The following is an 18,947-nucleotide window of genomic DNA, read 5'->3' on the forward strand; positions in this document are numbered from 1 at the left end:
GTCTGCAGTGGCCTTCCTTTTAAGGGGGCTCAGCGCCCTTCTGATCTTCACGGCTGGGACTCCATCTGCAACTTGTGAGGTTAACAAGGCCCCGCGGCCCTGAACATCCCACAGAGAAAAGGAGGCCTGATCTAGAAGCAAAGGCTGCGGAGAAGGCAGTGGCACCCCACTCCAGTACTCTTGCCTGGAGAATCCCATGGACGGAGGAGCCTGTTAGGCTACAGTCCATGGGGTCGCTAAGAGTTGGACTCGACTGAGCGACTTCACTTTCACTTTTCACTTTCATGCATTGGAGAAGGAAATGGCAGCCCACTCCAGTGTTCTTGCCTGGAGAATCCCAGGGACAGAGGAGCCTGTTGGGCTGCCGTCTATGGGGTTGCACAGAATCGGACACGACTGACGTGACTTAGCAGCAGTAGCAGCAGAAGCAAGGCTGTAGCCCCTCCCTCAAATCAGCTGCACTGATCCTTCAGAGTTCACTCTGGACCTTGGGTGGGGTACAGGGGTTGGGGGTGAGTGACTCTCAGGGCCTATCTACCCCCATTGCCCGGAGACTTGCTCAGATGTGTCCAGAGCCCCATAACAACTCAGGGAACAGACAGGCACGGCTGGGCTTATCACCTCATAGTCCCCGAAGTGGGGTCCCACTGGGTCCTGGGCTAGGGATCTGGAGGTGGAGGTAGGCTAGGGGTGCAGGCTGTAGGGGAGTGTCTGCCCCAGACCCTGTGAGGGCGTCTTGCTTCTGGGGAACTGCAGAAGTGGGGGCCTTCACTTACCTCGATGGCCAGCACCCCTATGGCCAGGGCTCCGGCCAGGTAGACATAAGTCTCAAAGGCGTTGAGGATCACCGTGTAACAGCCCTGGAGGGGAAGGACCGGAGGTGAGGCCAAAGCCAGGAGGGACAGGGGTCAGGGGCCAGCCTCCCGACTGGGGAGTGAAGCCCGGGAACTGGCATGTGGCCCCAGAGCTCAGGCAGCAGCCGGCCTACCCTGTCCCACTGCTGTTGGGATAGTTTAGCAGGGAGGGGCTGGGAGGCAGGAGGCCCATAAAAACAGCATCTTGGCAGCAACGCACTAGAGACCCACCTGGCCCTTCAGCCCCTAAGGCAAGGCTGAAAATGGCCAGCTTGACTGCTGCTCAATCAGACACAGACCCTTTTTTCTCTTTTGATGGGAATATTGGAAAATTTCCAGTAAATGTCTGGACTCCCTTCTGTTCTCAAAAAGATCAGATGATCCAGTAAGGTAGGCCATCATTTCTATGTAGCTCTCCCTGGGGACAGGTACTCCCTGGGGATTCACAGTCCCCACCATCATCTATCGTCCCACACCCACCCTTTCTACTCCTCCCTGTTACCAGCCTGGCAGCAGGATTTTGGTTTGCAAACTCCACCCTAAGGAAAGCCAGCCCATTCTTCAAGACCTAGCACATACCTCACCACCTCCAGGCAGCCTTCCAGGACCAACTCAGCTCTCACAGTGCCCCTTCTAAATGGATTGAATCCCTGTGCTATTACTGTTTTCTCAAGCAGTCCTCAGGATATACGGACTGAGACAGAGATGGAGCCAGTGAGAGATGAGACAGAAACAGAGGGCCAGCATTATCAGCATGTGACTGCCACCCCATCTGACCCTGCGTGCCTCACGTCTTGGGTCATCTCTGTGCCCATGCTCCCTCTCTCTGCACCATGCTGACCAGAGACTGATGCATGGTATTTGCTTTGATAGGAATGTATTTTTAAAGGAGAGAATTTTCTTTCTTTTAGGAGAATCCGCATATTCCTTGGGCCCAGCCAGAGGACCTGCAAGGGAAGGAGTCGCCAGGGTGGGGGTTAGGGAATCGCACCTGGTCCCTTTTGGGTGACAGTGGCTGCGTCTGGGTCCTGTTGAGATTTGGGGGTGCTTCTTAGGTGATTCTTGGGGGCTCATATGCATTGTCAGTCACCCAGAAGCTGTGCCTCATTGGCTGGAAGTGGGAGTGACATGCCACGAGGCTGCACTCGGGCAGGCGGACAGCAGGACCTGACCTGGGCAGAGTGGCCAGGTGGATGGCATGGGGCCCTCCTGCTGGAGGCTGGCGGGGGCTTGGCAGGGAAGGCCTCCACAGGCCCCTCTTTGAGCACCCCGCAAACATACAGGATGTACCCAGATGAACAGACCCCCCAGCATGGTGAGCTGGATCCAGTGTTCTTGGGGCTGACGGTATGTCAGAATCACCTGGGAAGTAGTTAACAATACATATGCCGAGAGGGAGCTAAGATGGCGGAGGAGTAGGACGGGGAGAACACTTTCTCCCCCACAAATTCAGAAGAAGAACATTTAAACGCCGAGTAAATTCCACAAAACAACTTCTGAATGCCGGCAGAGGACATCAGGCAACCAGAAAAGCAACCCAAGTCTTCGAAAGGAGGTAGGGAAAAATATAAAAGACAAAAAAAGGGACAAAAGAGGGAGGGACGGAATTCCGTCCCGGGAAGGGAGTCTTAAAAAGAGAGAAGTTTCCAAACACCAGGAAACCTTCTCACTGCCGAATCTGTGCCGAGCCTTGGAAGCACAGAGGGCAACATAACAGGGAGGAAAAATAAATAATTCAAACCCGCACATTGCGAGCCCTACAGTAACTCCCCCAGCGGTAACTCCCCCAGCGGAGAAGCAGCGCAGACACCTGCACATGCCATTAGCAAGTGGGGGCTGGGCAGGGAGGCGCAGCGCGGGCTGCATCGCAAGAATCTGGCCTGAATACCCCGAGCACTATCTGAGCGAAATAATTTGGGCTAGCAAACCAGACTGTGGGATATCTACCACGCGAAAAGCCAGCCCTAACCTATGACACCGCCAGGCCCGCGCACGGAATAAAGGACTGAACAGAGATAGCCGGCAGCAGACCATCCCCCTCCGGTGACAGGCAGCCAGAGCCGGAAGGGGACAATCGCAGCCCCAGAGAGACATTATCTATAAAACTGTAAGCAGGCTTCTTTGCTAACTAAAACTTCTTGGGGGTCTGGACGGTCAACATCTGCCTGAGAAGGTGTGCCAGTGCACAACTAGATAACCGAGCGGCGGAGAGGCGATAAGTCGCAGCAATTGCGCGCTCAAAACACCTGACCACCTGAGCTGCTCGGATCTGGGAAGGGCACAAAACGCAGGCCCAACCGAGAGTCTGCGCCTCTGAGGACTACCCGAGTGCCTGAACCGGAGCAGCTTGGACCTGGGAAGTACAGGCAGCCCAGGGCTGGCTGCGGATGGTTTGCAGCGGAGCAACCTAGAGCCTGAGCAGCGTGGGCAGAGAGGCTACACGCGCCGTGATGGGGGTGGGGGGGGGGGCAGACCCAGTGTGGCTGAGGCACTGCGAGCACACGCCAGTGTTATTTGTTTGCAGCATCCCTCCCTACCTCCCCTCAGTGAGACTGAACAAGCCTATAAAAAAAAAAAAAATTAAGTCCTCTATTATTCCTTTAATTTCCACTTTTATAACCGATTACTTTGCAAAAAAAAAAAAAGACCCTATTTTTTTTTAAAGCAAACTTCATATATATATATTTTTAAAATAATTTTTGACCTTTTTTTTCTTTTTCCTTCTTTTCTTTAACATTGTATTTTTGAAATTCCAAACTCTACTCTAGATTTTTAATTTTAGCTTTTTAGTATTTGTTATCAATTTTGTACCTATAGTTTTTTTTTTGTTTTTGTTTTTATATAATTTCTGTGACCCTGTTTTCTTTTTTCTTTTTCTTTTTCTCTGTTTCTTTCTCTTCTTCTTTTAAATAACATTGTATATCTGAAATTCCAAACTCTATTCTAGGTTTTTAATTTATGCTTTTTGGTATTTGTTATCAATTTTGTACCTGTATTTTTTTTTTTTTTTTATAATTTATGTGACCTTGTTTGTTCTTGTTTGTTTTTTTTTCTCTTTCTTTTTCTTCTTCTTTTTTTAACATTGTATTTTTGAAACTCCAAACTCTACTCTAGATTTTTAACTTTTGCTTTTTGGTATTAGTTATCAATTTTGTACCTATATTTTCTTTATAATTTTTGCGACCTTGTTTGTTTTTGTTGTTCATTTTTTCTCTCTTTCTTTTCCTTCTTCTTTTCTTTAACATCGTATTTTTGAAATTCCAAACTCTACTCTAGATTTAAAATTTTTGCTTTTATGTATTTGTAACCAATTTTGTACCTTTAAGAACCCAATCTTCAGTACCCATTTTTCACTAGGGAGCAAGATTACTGGCTTAACTGCTCTCTCTCCCTTTGGACTCTCCTTTTTCTCCACTAGGTCACCTGTGTCTCCTTCCTAACCCCTCTCTACTCTACCCAACTCTGTGAATTTCTGTGTGTTCCAGACGGTGGAGAACACTTAGGGAACTGATTACTGGCTGGATCTGTCTCCCTCCTTTTCATTTCCCCCATTTATCCTCCTGGCCACCTCTGCCACCTTCTTCCTTCTTCTCTTCTCTGTATAACTCTGTGAACAACTCTGAGCGGTCCAGTTGTGGAGTGCACATAAGGAAGAGATTACTGAATAGCCCACTCTCTCCTCTATTGATTCTACCTCATCTCATTCGGGTCACTTCTAACGCCCTCCTCACTCTTCTCTTCTCCATATAATGCTGTAAACCACTCTGGGCGAAACAAGTTTCAGGGCAAGACATACCAAGCAAATTCTCCAGCAGCAAGGAACACAGCCCTGAGCTCCAAAATACAGGCAGCCCAAGTCACTCCAAAACCATAGACATCCATAACTCATTACTAGACATTTCATTGCACTCCAGAGAGAAGAAATACAGCTCCACCCACCAGAACACTGACACAAGCTTCCTTAACCAAGAAACCTTGACAAGCCACCTGTACAAACCCACACAGAGTGAGGAAACGCCACAATAAAGAGAACTCCACAAACTGCCAGAATACAGAAAGGACACCCCAAACTCAGCAATTTAAACAAGATGAAGAGACAGAGGAATACCCAGCAGATAAAGGAACAGGATAAATGCCCACCAAACCAAACAAAAGAGGAAGAGATAGGGAATCTACCTGATAAAGAGTTCCGAATAATGATAGTGAAATTGATCCAAAATCTTGAAATCAAAATGGAATCACAGATAAATATCTTGGAGACAAAGATTGAGAAGATACAAGAAAGGTTTAACAAGGACCTAGAAGAAATAAAAGAGAGTCAATATAAAATGAATAATGCAATAAATGAAATTAAAAACACTCTGGAAGCAACAAATAGTAGAATAACAGAGGCAGAAGATAGAATTAGTGAATTAGAAGATAGAATGGTAGAAATAAATGAATCAGAGAGGATAAAAGAAAAACGAATTAAAAGAAATGAAGACAATCTCAGAGACCTCCAGGACAATATTAAACGCTACAACATTCGAATCATAGGGGTCCCAGAAGCAGAAGACAAAAAGAAAGACCATGAGAAAATACTTGAGGAGATAATAGTTGAAAACTTCCCTAAAATGGGGAAGGAAATAATCACCCAAGTCCAAGAAACCCAGAGAGTCCCAAACAGGATAAACCCAAGGCAAAACACCCCAAGACACATATTAATCAAATTAACAAAGACCAAACACAAAGAACAAATATTAAAAGCAGCAAGAGAAAAACAACAAATAACACACAAAGGAATTCCCATTAGGATAACAGCTGATCTTTCAATAGAAACTCTTCAAGCCAGGAGGGAATGGCAAGACATACTTAAAGTGATGAAAGAAAATAACCTACAGCCCAGATTATTGTACCCAGCAAGGATCTCATTCAAATATGAAGGAGAAATCAAAAGCTTCTCAGACAAGCAAAAGCTGAGAGAATTCAGCACCACCAAACCAGCTCTCCAACAAATTCTAAAGGGTATTCTCTAGACAGGAAACACAAAAATAGTGTATAAACTTGAACCCAAAACAATAAAGTAAATGGCAACGGGATCATACTTATCAGTAATTACCTTAAATGTAAATGGGTTGAATGCCCCAACCAAAAGACAAAGACTGGCTGAATGGATACAAAAACAAGACCCCTACATATGTTGTCTACAAGAGACCCATCTCAAAACAGGGGACACATACAGACTGAAAGTGAAGGGCTGGAAAAAGATTTTCCATGCAAATAGGGACCAAAAGAAAGCAGGAGTAGCAATACTTATATCAGATAAAATAGACTTTAAAACAAAGGCTGTGAAAAGAGACAAAGATGGTCACTACATAATGATCAAAGGATCAATCCAAGAAGAAGATATAACAATTATAAATATATATGCACCCAACACGGGAGCGCCACAATATGTAAGACAAATGCTAACAAGTATGAAAGGAGACATTAACAATAACACAATAATAGTGGGAGACTTTAATACCCCACTCACACCTACGGATAGATCAACTAAACAGAAAATTAACAAGGAAACACAAACGTTAAACGATACAATAGACCAGTTAGACCTAATTGATATCTATAGGACATTTCATCCCAAAACAATGAATTTCACCTTTTTCTCAAGCGCACATGGAACCTTCTCCAGGATAGATCACATCCTGGGCCATAAAGCTAGCCTTGGTAAATTCAAAAAAATAGAAATCATTCCAAGCATCTTTTCTGACCACAATGCAGTAAGATTAGATCTCAATTACAGGAGACAAACTATTAAAAATTCCAACATATGGAGGCTGAACAACACCCTGCTGAATAACCAACAAATCACAGAAGAAATCAAAAAAAGAAATCAAAATTTGCATAGAAACGAATGAAAATGAAAACACAACAACTCAAAACCTGTGGGACACTTTAAAAGCAGTCCTAAGGGGAAAGTTCATAGCAATACAGGCATACCTCAAGAAACAAGAAAAAAGTCAAATAAATAACGTAACCCTACACCTAAAGCAACTAGAAAAGGAAGAAATGAAGAACCCCAGGGTTAGTAGAAGGAAAGAAATCTTAAAAATTAGGGCAGAAATAAATGCAAAAGAAACAAAAGAGACCATAGCAAAAATCAACAAAGCCAAAAGCTGGTTCTTTGAAAGGATAAATAAAATTGACAAACCATTAGCCAGACTCATCAAGAAACAAAGGGAGAAAAATCAAATCAATAAAATTAGAAATGAAAATGGAGAGATCACAACAGACAACACAGAAATACAAAGGATCATAAGAGACTATTATCAACAATTATATGCCAATAAAATGGACAATGTGGAAGAAATGGACAAATTCTTAGAAAAGTACAACTTTCCAAAACTGGACCAGGAAGAAATAGAAAATCTTAACAGACCCATCACAAGCACGGAAATTGAAACTGTAATCAAAAATCTTCCAGCAAACAAAAGCCCAGGTCCAGACGGCTTCACAGCTGAATTCTACCAAAAATTTAGAGAAGAGCTAACACCTATCCTGCTCAAACTCTTCCAGAAAATTGCAGAGGAAGGTAAACTTCCAAACTCATTCTATGAGGCCACCATCACCCTAATACCAAAACCTGACAAAGATCCCACAAAAAAAGAAAACTACAGACCAATATCACTGATGAACATAGATGCAAAAATCCTTAACAAAATTCTAGCAATCAGAATCCAACAACACATTAAAAAGATCATACACCATGACCAAGTGGGCTTTATCCCAGAGATGCAAGGGTTCTTCAATATCCGCAAATCAATCAATGTTATACACCACATTAACAAATTGAAAAACAAAAACCATATGATTATCTCAATAGATGCAGAGAAAGCCTTTGACAAAATTCAACATCCATTTATGATAAAAACTCTCCAGAAAGCAGGAATAGAAGGAACATACCTCAACATAATAAAAGCTATATATGACAAACCCACAGCAAACATTATCCTCAATGGTGAAAAATTGAAAGCATTTCCTCTAAAGTCAGGAACAAGACAAGGGTGCCCACTTCCACCATTACTGTTCAACATAGTTTTGGAAGTTTTGGCCACAGCAATCAGAGCAGAAAAAGAAATAAAAGGAATCCAAATTGGAAAAGAAGAAGTAAAACTCTCACTGTTTGCAGATGACATGATCCTTTACATAGAAAACCCTAAAGACTCCACCAGAAAATTACTAGAACTAATCAATGATTATAGCAAAGTTGCAGGATATAAAATCAACACACAGAAATCCCTTGCATTCCTATACACTAATAATGAGAAAACTGAAAGAGAAATTAAGGAAACAATTCCATTCACCATTGCAACGGAAAGAATAAAATACTTAGGAATATATCTACCTAAAGAAACTAAAGACCTATATATAGAAAACTATAAAACACTGGTGAAAGAAATCAAAGAGGACACTAATAGATGGAGAAATATACCATGTTCATGGATTGGAAGAATCAATATAGTGAAAATGAGTATACTACCCAAAGCAATTTATAGATTCAATGCAATCCCTATCAAGCTACACGGTATTCTTCACAGAGCTAGAACAAATAATTTCACAATTTGTATGGAAATACAAAAAACCTCGAATAGCCAAAGCGATCTTGAGAAAGAAGAATGGAACGGGAGGAATCAATCTACCTGACTTCAGGCTCTATTACAAAGCCACAGTTATCAAGACAGTATGGTACTGGCACAAAGACAGAAATATTGATCAATGGAACAAAATAGAAAGCCCAGAGATAAATCCACACACATATGGACACCTTATCTTTGACAAAGGAGGCAAGAATATACAATGGATTAAAGACAATCTCTTTAACAAGTGGTGCTGGGAAAGCTGGTCAACCACTTGTAAAAGAATGAAACTAGAACACTTTCTAACACCATACACAAAAATAAACTCAAAATTGATTAAAGATCTCAACGTAAGACCAGAAACTATAAAACTCCTAGAGGAGAACATAGGCAAAACACTCTCCGACATACATCACAGCAGGATCCTCTATGACCCACCTCCCAGAATATTGGAAATAAAAGCAAAAATAAACAAATGGGACCTAATTAAACTTAAAAGCTTCTGCACAACAAAGGAAACTATTAGCAAGGTGAAAAGGCAGCCTTCAGAATGGGAGAAAATAATAGCAAATGAAGCAACGGACAAACAACTAATCTCAAAAATATACAAGCAACTCCTACAGCTCAACTCCAGAAAAATAAATGACCCAATCAAAAAATGGGCCAAAGAACTAAATAGACATTTCTCCAAAGAAGACATACAGATGGCTAACAAACACATGAAAAGATGCTCAACATCACTCATTATCAGAGAAATGCAAATCAAAACCACTATGAGGTACCATTTCACGCCAGTCAGAATGGCTGCAATCCATAAGTTTACAAGCAATAAATGCTGGAGAGGGTGTGGAGAAAAGGGAACTCTCTTACACTGTTGGTGGGAATGCAAACTAGTACAGCCACTATGGAGAACAGTGTGGAGATTCCTTAAAAAACTGGAAATAGAACTGCCTTATGATCCAGCAATCCCACTGCTGGGCATACACACTGAGGAAACCAGAAGGGAAAGAGACACGTGTACCCCAATGTTCATCGCAGCACTGTTTATAATAGCCAGGACATGGAAGCAACCTAGATGCCCATCAGCAGATGAATGGATAAGAAAGCTGTGGTACATATACACAGTGGAGCATTACTCAGCCATTAAAAGGAATACATTTGAATCGGTTCTAATGAGGTGGATGAAACTGGAACCTATTATACAGAGTGAAGTAAGCCAGAAAGAACACCACCAATACAGTATACTAACACATATATATGGAATTTAGAAAGATGGTAACAATAACCCTGTGTACAAGACAGCAAAAGAGACACCGATGTATAGAACAGTCTTATGGACTCTATGGGAGAGGGAAAGGGTGGGAAGATTTGGGAGAATGGCATTGAAACATGTATAATATCATGTATGAAACGAGTCGCCAGTCCAGGTTCGATGCACGGTACTGGATGCTTGGGGCTGGTGCGCTGGGATGACCCAGAGGGAGGGTAGGGGAGGGAGGAGGGAGGAGGGTTCAGGATGGGGAACACGGGTATACCTGTGGCAGATTCATTTCGATGTTTGGCAAAACTAATACAATATTGTAAAGTTTAAAAATAAAATCAAATTAAAAAAAAAATAAAATAAAACAGGAAAAAAAAAAAAAACAATACATATGCCAAGGCTGCACCCCCAGGACCCTGGATTGGGGGGTCTGGTGTGGAGCCCAGGAACCTACGTGGCGAGCAGATGCCCCAGGCGATTTCTAAGGCCTGTGCCATGGTCAGGCTGAGACACACCAGGCCTGGCAAGGACGACAAGGAAAGAAGGCCTTAGCTGACTGGAAGCCCAGCCAAGTGCTGTGTGATTGGAGCCCTAAGGGTGCCCTCCCACAGGCCAGCTGGTCTGGAACCCAGTGTGGCTGGAGGTGGCTTCAGAGCTGGCAGGGAAGCCCCATGCAGCCGGCCAGGCCTGGGGCCATCCTGGATCTGCCTGCAGACCCGTGTTGGGGCGGAACTCAAATCGCCAACCCCCTTGCTCTGTTTGCCTGTGTTTGTGTTAAGTCACTTCAGTCGGGTCCGACTCTGCCAGGCTCCTCTGTCCATGGGGATTCTCCAGGCAAGAATTCTGGAGTGGGTTGCCATGCTTTCCTCCAGGGGATCTTCCTGACCCAGGAATCAAACCTGTATCACTTTCAGTTCAGTTCAGTTGCTCAGTCGTGTCCGACTCTTTGTGACCCCATGGACTGCAGCACGCCAGGCTTCCCTGTCCCATCACCAGCTCCCAGAGCTTACTGAAACTCATGTCCATCGAGTCGGTGATGACATCCAACCATCTCATCCTCTGTCGTCCCCTTCTCCTCCTGCCTTCAATCTTTCCCAGCATCAGGGTCTTTTCACATGAGTCAGTTCCTCACATCAGGTGGCCAAAGTATTAGAGTTTCAGCTTCAGTATCAGTCCTTCCAATGAATATTCAGGACTGATTTCCTTTAGGATGGACTGGTTGGGTCTCCTTGCAGTCCAAGGGACTCTCAAGAGTCTTCTCCAGCACCACAGTTCAAAAGCATCAATTCTTCGGCACTCAGTTTTCTTTATAGTCTAACTTTCACATCCATACGTGACTACTGAAAAAACCATAGCCTTGACTAGATGGATCTTTGATGGCAAAGTAGTCCCTGCTTTTTAATATGCTGTCTAGGTTGGTCACAGTTTTTCTTCCAAGGAGCAAGCGTCTTTTAATTTCATGGCTGCAATCACCATCTGCAGTGATTTTGGAGCCCAAGAAAATAAAGTATCTCACTGTTTCCATTGTTTCCCCATCTATTTGCCATGAAGTGATGGGACTGGATGCCATGATCTTAGTTTTCTGAATGCTGAGCTTTAAGCCAACATTTTCACTCTCCTCTTTCACTTTCATCAAGAGGTTCTTTAGTTCCTCTTCACTTTCTACCATAAGGGTAGTGTCATCTGCATATCTGAGGTTATTGATATTTCTCCAGGCAGTCTTGATTCCAGCTTGTGTTTCATCCAGCCCAGCGTTTCTCATGATATACTCTGCATATAAGTTAAATGAGCAGGGTGACAAGATACAGCCTTGACATACTCCTTTCCCGATTTGGAACCAGTCTGTTGTTCCATGTCCAGTTCTAACTGTTGCTTCTTGACCTGTATACAGATTTCTCAGGATGCATGTCAGGTGATCTGGTATTCCCATCTCTTGAAGAATGTTCCACAGTTTGTTGTGACCCACACAGTCAAAGGCTTTGGCATAGTCAATAAAGCAGAAGTAGATATTTTTCTGGAACTCTTTGGTTTTTCGATGATCCAACTGATGTTGGCAATTTGATCTCTGGTTCCTCTGCTTTTTCTAAATCCAGCTTGAACATCTGGAAGTTCACGGTTCACATACTATTAAAGCCTGGCTTGGAGAATTTTGAGCATTACTTTGCTAGTGTGTGAGACGAGAGCAATTGTGCAGTAGTTTGAACATTTATTGGCATTGGCTTTCTTTGGGATTGGAATGAAAACTGACCTTTTCCAGTCCTATGGCCACTGCTGAGTTTTTCAAATTTGCTGGCATATTGAGTTCAGCACTTTCACAGCATCATCTTTCAGGATTTGAAATAGCTCAACTGGAATTCCATCACCTCCACTAGCTTTGTTCGTAGTGATGCTTTCTAAGGCCCACTTGACTTCACATTCCAGGATGTCCGGCTCTAGGTCAGTGATCACACCATCGTGATTATCTGGGTTGTGAAGATCTTTTCTGTACAGTTCTTCTGTGTATTCTTGTCACATCTTCTTAATATCTTCTGCTTCTGTTAGGTCCATACCATTTCTGTCCTTTATTGAGCCCATCTTTGCATGAAATGTTCCCTTGGTATCTCTAATTTTCTTGAAGAGATCTCTAGTCTTTACCATTCTATTTTTTCCCTCTATTTCTTTGCACTGATCACTGAGGAAGGCGTTCTTACCTCTCCTTGCTATTCTTTGGAAGTCTGCACTCAAATGGGTATATCTTTCCTTTTCTCCTTCACCTTTCACTTATCTTCTTTTCTCAGCTATTTGTATCACCGTATGTCTCCTGTATTGGCAGGCGAGTTCTTTACCACTAGCGCCACCTGGGGAGCCCTTGCTCTGTTTAGCTCTTTTTAAAGCGTCAGAACCCTGACATATAGAACAGCAGCAGCAAGCGGGCCTGCTCCAGAGGGAAGGGAAGGAGACTGGGAGAGGCCTGGGAGAGGTGCTTCCAGCCTCCCATCATTCCCTGAGGCTGCCACTCATCTCCTCCCCCAGCCCCCGAGTCCGCTTCCTGCCACCAATACCCCACCCCCACCCCCATCCACTCCCTCTACCCAACACAGCCTGGACTTACCATGTGCTTTGAGGGGCCACCCAGACAAGAAGCGCCAGTAAACCGGGGAGAAGTGGTTATACAGGTAACACCGGCCACTTGCTTACTGGGTGAACTTACAGGCACGTTTTGTTTTATTGCGCTTCACGGATATTGTATGTTTTTAGAAATTGACGGTTTGTGGCAGCCCTGCATTGAGGAAGGCTATTGGGGCCATTTTTGCAACAGTGGTTGCTCACTTTGCCTCAGTGTCTCATCTTGGTAATTCTCACCATATTTCCAGCATTCTAATTCTTATCAGATGTGTCACAGGGATCTGTGATCAGTGATCTTCGATGTTACTACTACCTCTTGCTTCCCAGGTGGGACTAGGGATAAAGAACCCACCTGCCAACTCAGGAGACGTAAGAGATGTGGGTTCGATCTCTGGGTTGGGAAGATCCCCTGGAGGAGGGCATGGCAACCCACTCCAGTATTCTTGCCTGGAGAATCCCGTGGACAGAGGAGTGTGGCAGGCTGCAATCCATGGGGTCGCAAAGAGTCGGACACGACTGAGCGACTGAGCACACACTGCCTCTTGCTGATGGCTCAGATGACAGTGAGCATTTTTAGCAATACAACATTTTAAAATTATAGCACGCATACTGATTTTTTTCTTTTGACATAAAGTGACTGCACACGTAACAGACTAAGGTGCAGTGTAAAAACCATTATTTAAAAAATTTGCGGCATCCAGATACTGGTATCTCATCTAAGGCCATGGGTATCATGAACTCCTTCGTGAACGACATTTTCGAGCGCATCGCCGGCGAGGCGTCACGCCTGGCGCATTACAACAAGCGCTCGACCATTACATCCCGGGAGATCCAGACGGCCGTGCGCCTGCTGCTGCCCGGGGAGCTGGCCAAGCATGCTGTTTCTGAGGGTACCAAGGCCGTAACTAAATACAGCAGCTCCAAATGAGTACCTGCATAGGCATTTAATTCAAAGGCTCTTTTCAGAGCCAGAAGAAAAAAAAATAAAATATAAAAATAAAAATAAAAAATTTGCCTATTTCTTTGGCTGTGCGAGGTCTTGGTTGTGGCATGTGGGATCCAGTTCCGCAGCCGGGGATTAAACCTGTGGCCCCTGCACTGGGACTGCAGTCTTAGCCACTGGACCTCCAGGGAAGTCCCTGAGCATAATTTTTATGGACACCAGGAAACCAAAAATTTCCTGTCCCTCGCTCCATTGCAATGGTCTGGAACCGAACCCTCGGTCTCTCCGAGGTGTGCCTGTACTTAATTTTTCTCGGCCTCCTTTGCCCCGTCCAAAGACTGGGGCCTGTGTAGGACTACTTCCTAGGACTGGTGTGAGGATGAGATGAGATGCTACGGACAAAGCACGTGGAACAGTGTTGGCAGGTCCACCCCTCAGTCCCGTTAGGACCATGTGCTTTCTCTCTGGCCCCCCAGAGCACAGCCTGGGGGTGGGAGATGTCCGAGTGCAGAACTGGGTTGCCCTCTACAACCCGGGGAGCAGTGGACCACACACACACACACACACACACACAAAAGCACGCATGCACCCCTGTACCATAAGGGGATAGGAGAAGCAGTAAGCCCCTTCTGAACTTGATGTTGACTTTCACATGCCTCACCTGGGCCTGGGGGGCCTTCTTAGGCCTGGAGGGGGGCCTTATCTAGCAGAGGGAAGTTGTCCCTGCACCCCTCGCCTGCTGCGGGTGGGGCACCCGGGGCCTAAACTGCTCATCTGCCCTCTGTCGGGCTCTGACACCAAAGGTTCACCCTGGGCTGAACCAAGCAGATGGCTTGGCTGACGGAGGCCCTGCTACTGAGACGCCCTCAGGGAGAGCAGCCAGGGCAGAGGGCGGACGGAAGATGCCGCCAGGACTCAGCGAGTGTCCCCTCTGGCCAGGCTCTGCTGGGTCCTCATGTGCTTCTTCTGGCTTGGACCCCATTCCAGCCTCTTGAGGAAGAGGAATGGAAGGAGGGGGCAGATGACCACTGGCTCAGGGTCACCGCTGAGGAGGCAGAGAAACGGGTTGGTCCTAAGGGGAGTGCAAGCGTCTTCTCTGCTCTATTCTAAAGGAAAGCAGTCGCATCAGGAAGCCCTGATTCCTGCTCATCTGGGCGGGGTCCCTGGCTCAGGGGCCAAACTCCAGCCGGTACCCCTGGGTATCACCTCTTCCTCCCCCTCAGGACGGAGGCCCACCCCGACCCCTCCCCTGCCCAGTAAGACACTGCAGGGACCATCTTCCCCACCTGCCACCAGACTGTGCGTCCCTGAGCCGTGCTGCTGTTGGCAGCACCTCCCCTCATCTCTGCAGGGAGGGAACATGCCCCCACCCTGACTCCTGGCTGCAGTCACCCGCCCTCTGCAACCTCATCTGACAGAGGCCAGAGGGGCCACCAGGAAGACCGCCACGTTTCTACGTCCAGCACGGACCTTCCCCCGAGCCTGCGAGTCCAGCTGCCCACTGCCTGCAGGCCCCAAAGGCAGCTGACAGTCCACTCGCCCCAGGGCAGATCCGAGGTCCCCCCCAACTAGAACCTATGGAGTCACTCCCAGCACAGCCTCATCCTCCCTTCCCCAGAGGGAATCTGCCGCCGTTTCACCTCCTGATTCCTTTCTCAGATATATACACTTCTCTCTGTCTCCTCTACCGTCATCCTGGTCTAACCCATCCTCATTTCTCACTGGGACCAGTGTTCTATTCCCTCCTGTCTACTCAGGCCCATCTCTAACCCCTGGCCAGTAAGCAGCCAGAGAGCCAACATGGCCACAACCCCACGTAGAACTCGGGCTTCTTTGCTCGTCTAGCCTCTTTGCCCTGGGTCCACAGGCACTGCCTGGTCTGGCCCTGCTGATACCCTCGCCTGGAGCTAGTCTTGCCTTATTCACTGTCCTCCAGCCGTACTGGCCTTCCCTTGGTTCTGGGACACACCGTGCTCCCTCCTACCCTGGGGCCTTTGCACAGGCTGCTCTCACTCTCTGGCTGGAGTGCTTTTCCCTTGTCAAGAAGATAAGAGTGTAGAAATTTACATTTATGAGAGTCACAGCATCACCCATACTCATGACCACCCAGGAAGCAGGTGGGGAGCCATGAGGATAAAGCAGAGAATCAGTGATGCTATGCGGCAAGAAGACTTAAGACCACCCTGACAAGTGGGGGAAATAGATGGTTTCCTCTTGGGTCATGGTCTAGCTAGGTCACCACCTCCTGGGACAACCCCTGATTTTTTTTTCCAGCAGGGAAATACATTCTTGACTTGCCCATATGACTATCTTAACCCAGGGAAGGCCCAGGAATGGGCAGGGGAAGCTGCCACGGTGGATTCAACTCATACCAATGGAGGAGCCTGATTTTTCATCTTGGATCACGTTCTTTGGGGACTTCCTCATTTCTCTTCATTGGCATTCAGTGATAAACAGGGCTGGTGGACTAACTCAGTACCCATGGATGAGTGCCCTCTGCCTCAGCTCCTGACAGCCATGTGACTGAGTCCTGGCCAATGAGACCTAAGCGGATGTCTTAGGGAGGTTTCTGGGAAAGAAGCACCACCTTTTCAGTTTCTTCCCATCTTCAACGAGTGGAATGTCTGGAGCCATGGCAGCCGTTTTGCCACCGTGAAGTACTAAGCACAAGGAAAGGTTGCAAGGATTACCGAGACTAGGCCTTGGCTGACATGATGGAGCCACTGATAAACAGAGAAGCCACCATCTTCCAGAATTCTTACCGTGTGAAACACAGAGGCATTTGCCTTAAGTGTGGATTTTCAGTTTCAAATATTTTGCTACTGACTCAGCATTGTGACGAGGATGTGAGGCAAAGTCAGAAATGCATCGTGGGCTTCAGGGAACTGGGCTTTGGAGAAAAAACAGAGCGAGTCCCTCAGCAGAAGCTTTTAAAAGGAAGAGTACTCGGGGGGATGCTAGTGCCTCGGAAAAGGAATCCCAGAAGTCAGTCTCAGGCAGTCCTCATGAGGAGCAGGGGAAGAGTCACGGAACTAATGTAGCTGCACAGGGATCTCTCTGATGAGCTTCGATTTCAAAGCCTCGCCTGGGAGAAGGAAGGAGGCAGTGTAGTGGAGGATGAAGCCAGAAAAGAACAGGGCCCATGAGAAGCCTCCCTGAGCAATTCACAAGTGGCTTTAGGAAAGAGCTTTGGCTGCGGGCAGCAAGCAGTCCTATTGGTAGGAGTTTGTTTGTCTTTATCAACCCCTGTCTTCATCAAAACCATAGTCAAAGCTATGGCTTTTCCAGTAGTCACGTATGGATGTGAGAGTTGGACTACAAAGAAAGCTGAGCGCCGAGGAATTGATTCTTTTGAACTGTGGTGCTGGAGAAGACTCTTGAGAGTCCCTTGGACTGCAAGGAGACCCAACCAGTCCATTCTAAAGGAAATCAGTCCTGAATATTCATTGGAAGGACTGATGTTGAAGCTGAAACTCCAATACTATGGCCACCTGATGCAAAGAACTGACTCATTGGAAAAGACCCCGTTGCTGGGAAAGATTGAAGGCAGGAGGAGAAGGGGACGACAGAGGATGAGATGGTGGGATGGCATCACCGACTCGATGGACATGAGTTTGAGTAAGCTCTGGGAGTTGGTGATGGACAGGGAAGCCTGGCGTGCTGCAGTCCATGGGGTTGCAAAGAGTCAGACATGACTGAGTGGCTGAACTGACTGATCAACCCCTGAGTTGCTGGCTGCTCCGCTCCATATGGTTGTTGGTGACCCAAGCACCTTCTCTCTTGATGCTTGGATATTCTAGGGGATCAGCCTCCTCTGAAAGGTCTGAGATGGCTGTCAACCATGAGTTGGGGGTGGGGTGATGAGAAGGAGAAGGGGTGGGCACAGCGCTTTCTCTTAAGGACGTGGCTCAGTTGCACAGATCACCTCTACTTTCCTCCCTTTGGCTAGAACTTGCCATGTGGCCTAGCTGCAAGGGAGGCTGGAAGAGCAGGTTTACCTGGTGGTCACTGGGTCTGTAAACCTCCTCTTTCCAAGGAGGAAGCCTCAACCGAACACGAGGGCAGCCAGCTGTCTCTGCCATTGCATGGGGAATCTGAGGTCCAGAGAGTGAGTCTTGGCCAAGCTGACATGGCTGCTGATAGCCCAGGTCTGCCTGCCATCACAGCCTGAAATGGCCCCCCTCCCCATGCTCGGCAGCCTCTCCTCAGAGCTGAAACCTAACCCCTGGGGTTGCTGTCCCTGCCCCCCTCCCCATGCTCAGCAGCCTCTCCTCAGGGCTGAGACCTAACCCCTGGGGTGGCTGTCCCTGCCGCCCTCCCCATGCTCGGAGCCTCTCCTCAGGGCTGAGACCTAACCGCTGGGGTGGCTGTCCCTCCCCCCAGCTCCCAGCAGCCTCATCCCAGGACCTTTGTTTCTGCACTTAGGTCTCTTTCACTCAACGCAGGGACACAGGACCATAAGGGATGGAGGAACGTGACTCTCCGGGCCTGGGGAACCCTTTGAGATGACGTGGGCAGGTGCAGGAGGAGAGGGTGCTGTTTATGAGGCAAAGCTGAAGCTGGAAAGAGTCTCATCAGATGGCCAGGGTCAGGCCTCAGCCCAACTCTCCCCTTCCCCGGGGGGACTCTGAGAGGCTTGCCTTAAGCCCTACCCCCGTCCCACCCTAGTCCCTTCTAGCCCATCATCCGGTTTTATTTTCTTTATAGTGAAATGATTAATTCATGTGAGATTATGACTTCTTATGTGCTTGCTGCTTGCTTATCATCTGCTTCCTCTAGCCAGACTGTAGGCCCTGCAGGAACAGGGCTTTGCCTCCTGTCCCCTGCTGTGGTTCCCGGCATCTGGCGCTCTCCCATGGGAGCCTCATCGAAGGCCGAATCAAGCACAGGGTGCGGGGCTCAGTTCACCCTCATTCGCCCCCCACTGCCCTGCCCTCCCCCAGCCTGGCCTCACACATCCCCCTGAGGAGTGTGGAGACTGGTAAATAGGAAGGGGGATCAAGGTCAAGGGCACTGTGAGTCTCACCGAGGGGACATAGCAGGAAGGGAAAGGGCCTCTTCTGAAACTTAGATGAAATCCTTGGGTTGCGAAAGAAGCCAAGAAGTCTAGGAGCTTCCCTGACTTTGGAGGCTAAGGTCAGGGAAATCTTATTCTCTTGGGGCCCGGG

General features: G+C 47.0%; 1 protein-coding gene across 7 annotated transcripts in view; it reads right to left on the minus strand.

Annotated features, from left to right (window-relative positions):
• TSPAN18 (tetraspanin 18) overlaps positions 1-18,947 on the minus strand; it is a 215,614-nt gene that overhangs the window by 5,034 nt on the left and 191,633 nt on the right. For 6 of the 7 annotated variants that reach the window (XM_027562593.1, XM_027562592.1, XM_027562591.1 and 3 more), the window contains one exon: positions 777-860. The exons of the other annotated variant lie outside the window; for it this stretch is intronic. In XM_027562593.1, coding sequence (XP_027418394.1) covers positions 777-860 — 84 coding nt within the window. The remainder of the gene's footprint in view (positions 1-776; positions 861-18,947) is intronic. 7 annotated transcript variants of the gene reach the window in all.

This window comes from Bos indicus x Bos taurus, chromosome 15, assembly GCF_003369695.1.
Source record: "Bos indicus x Bos taurus breed Angus x Brahman F1 hybrid chromosome 15, Bos_hybrid_MaternalHap_v2.0, whole genome shotgun sequence".
NCBI classification, from domain to species: Eukaryota; Metazoa; Chordata; class Mammalia; order Artiodactyla; family Bovidae; genus Bos; species Bos indicus x Bos taurus.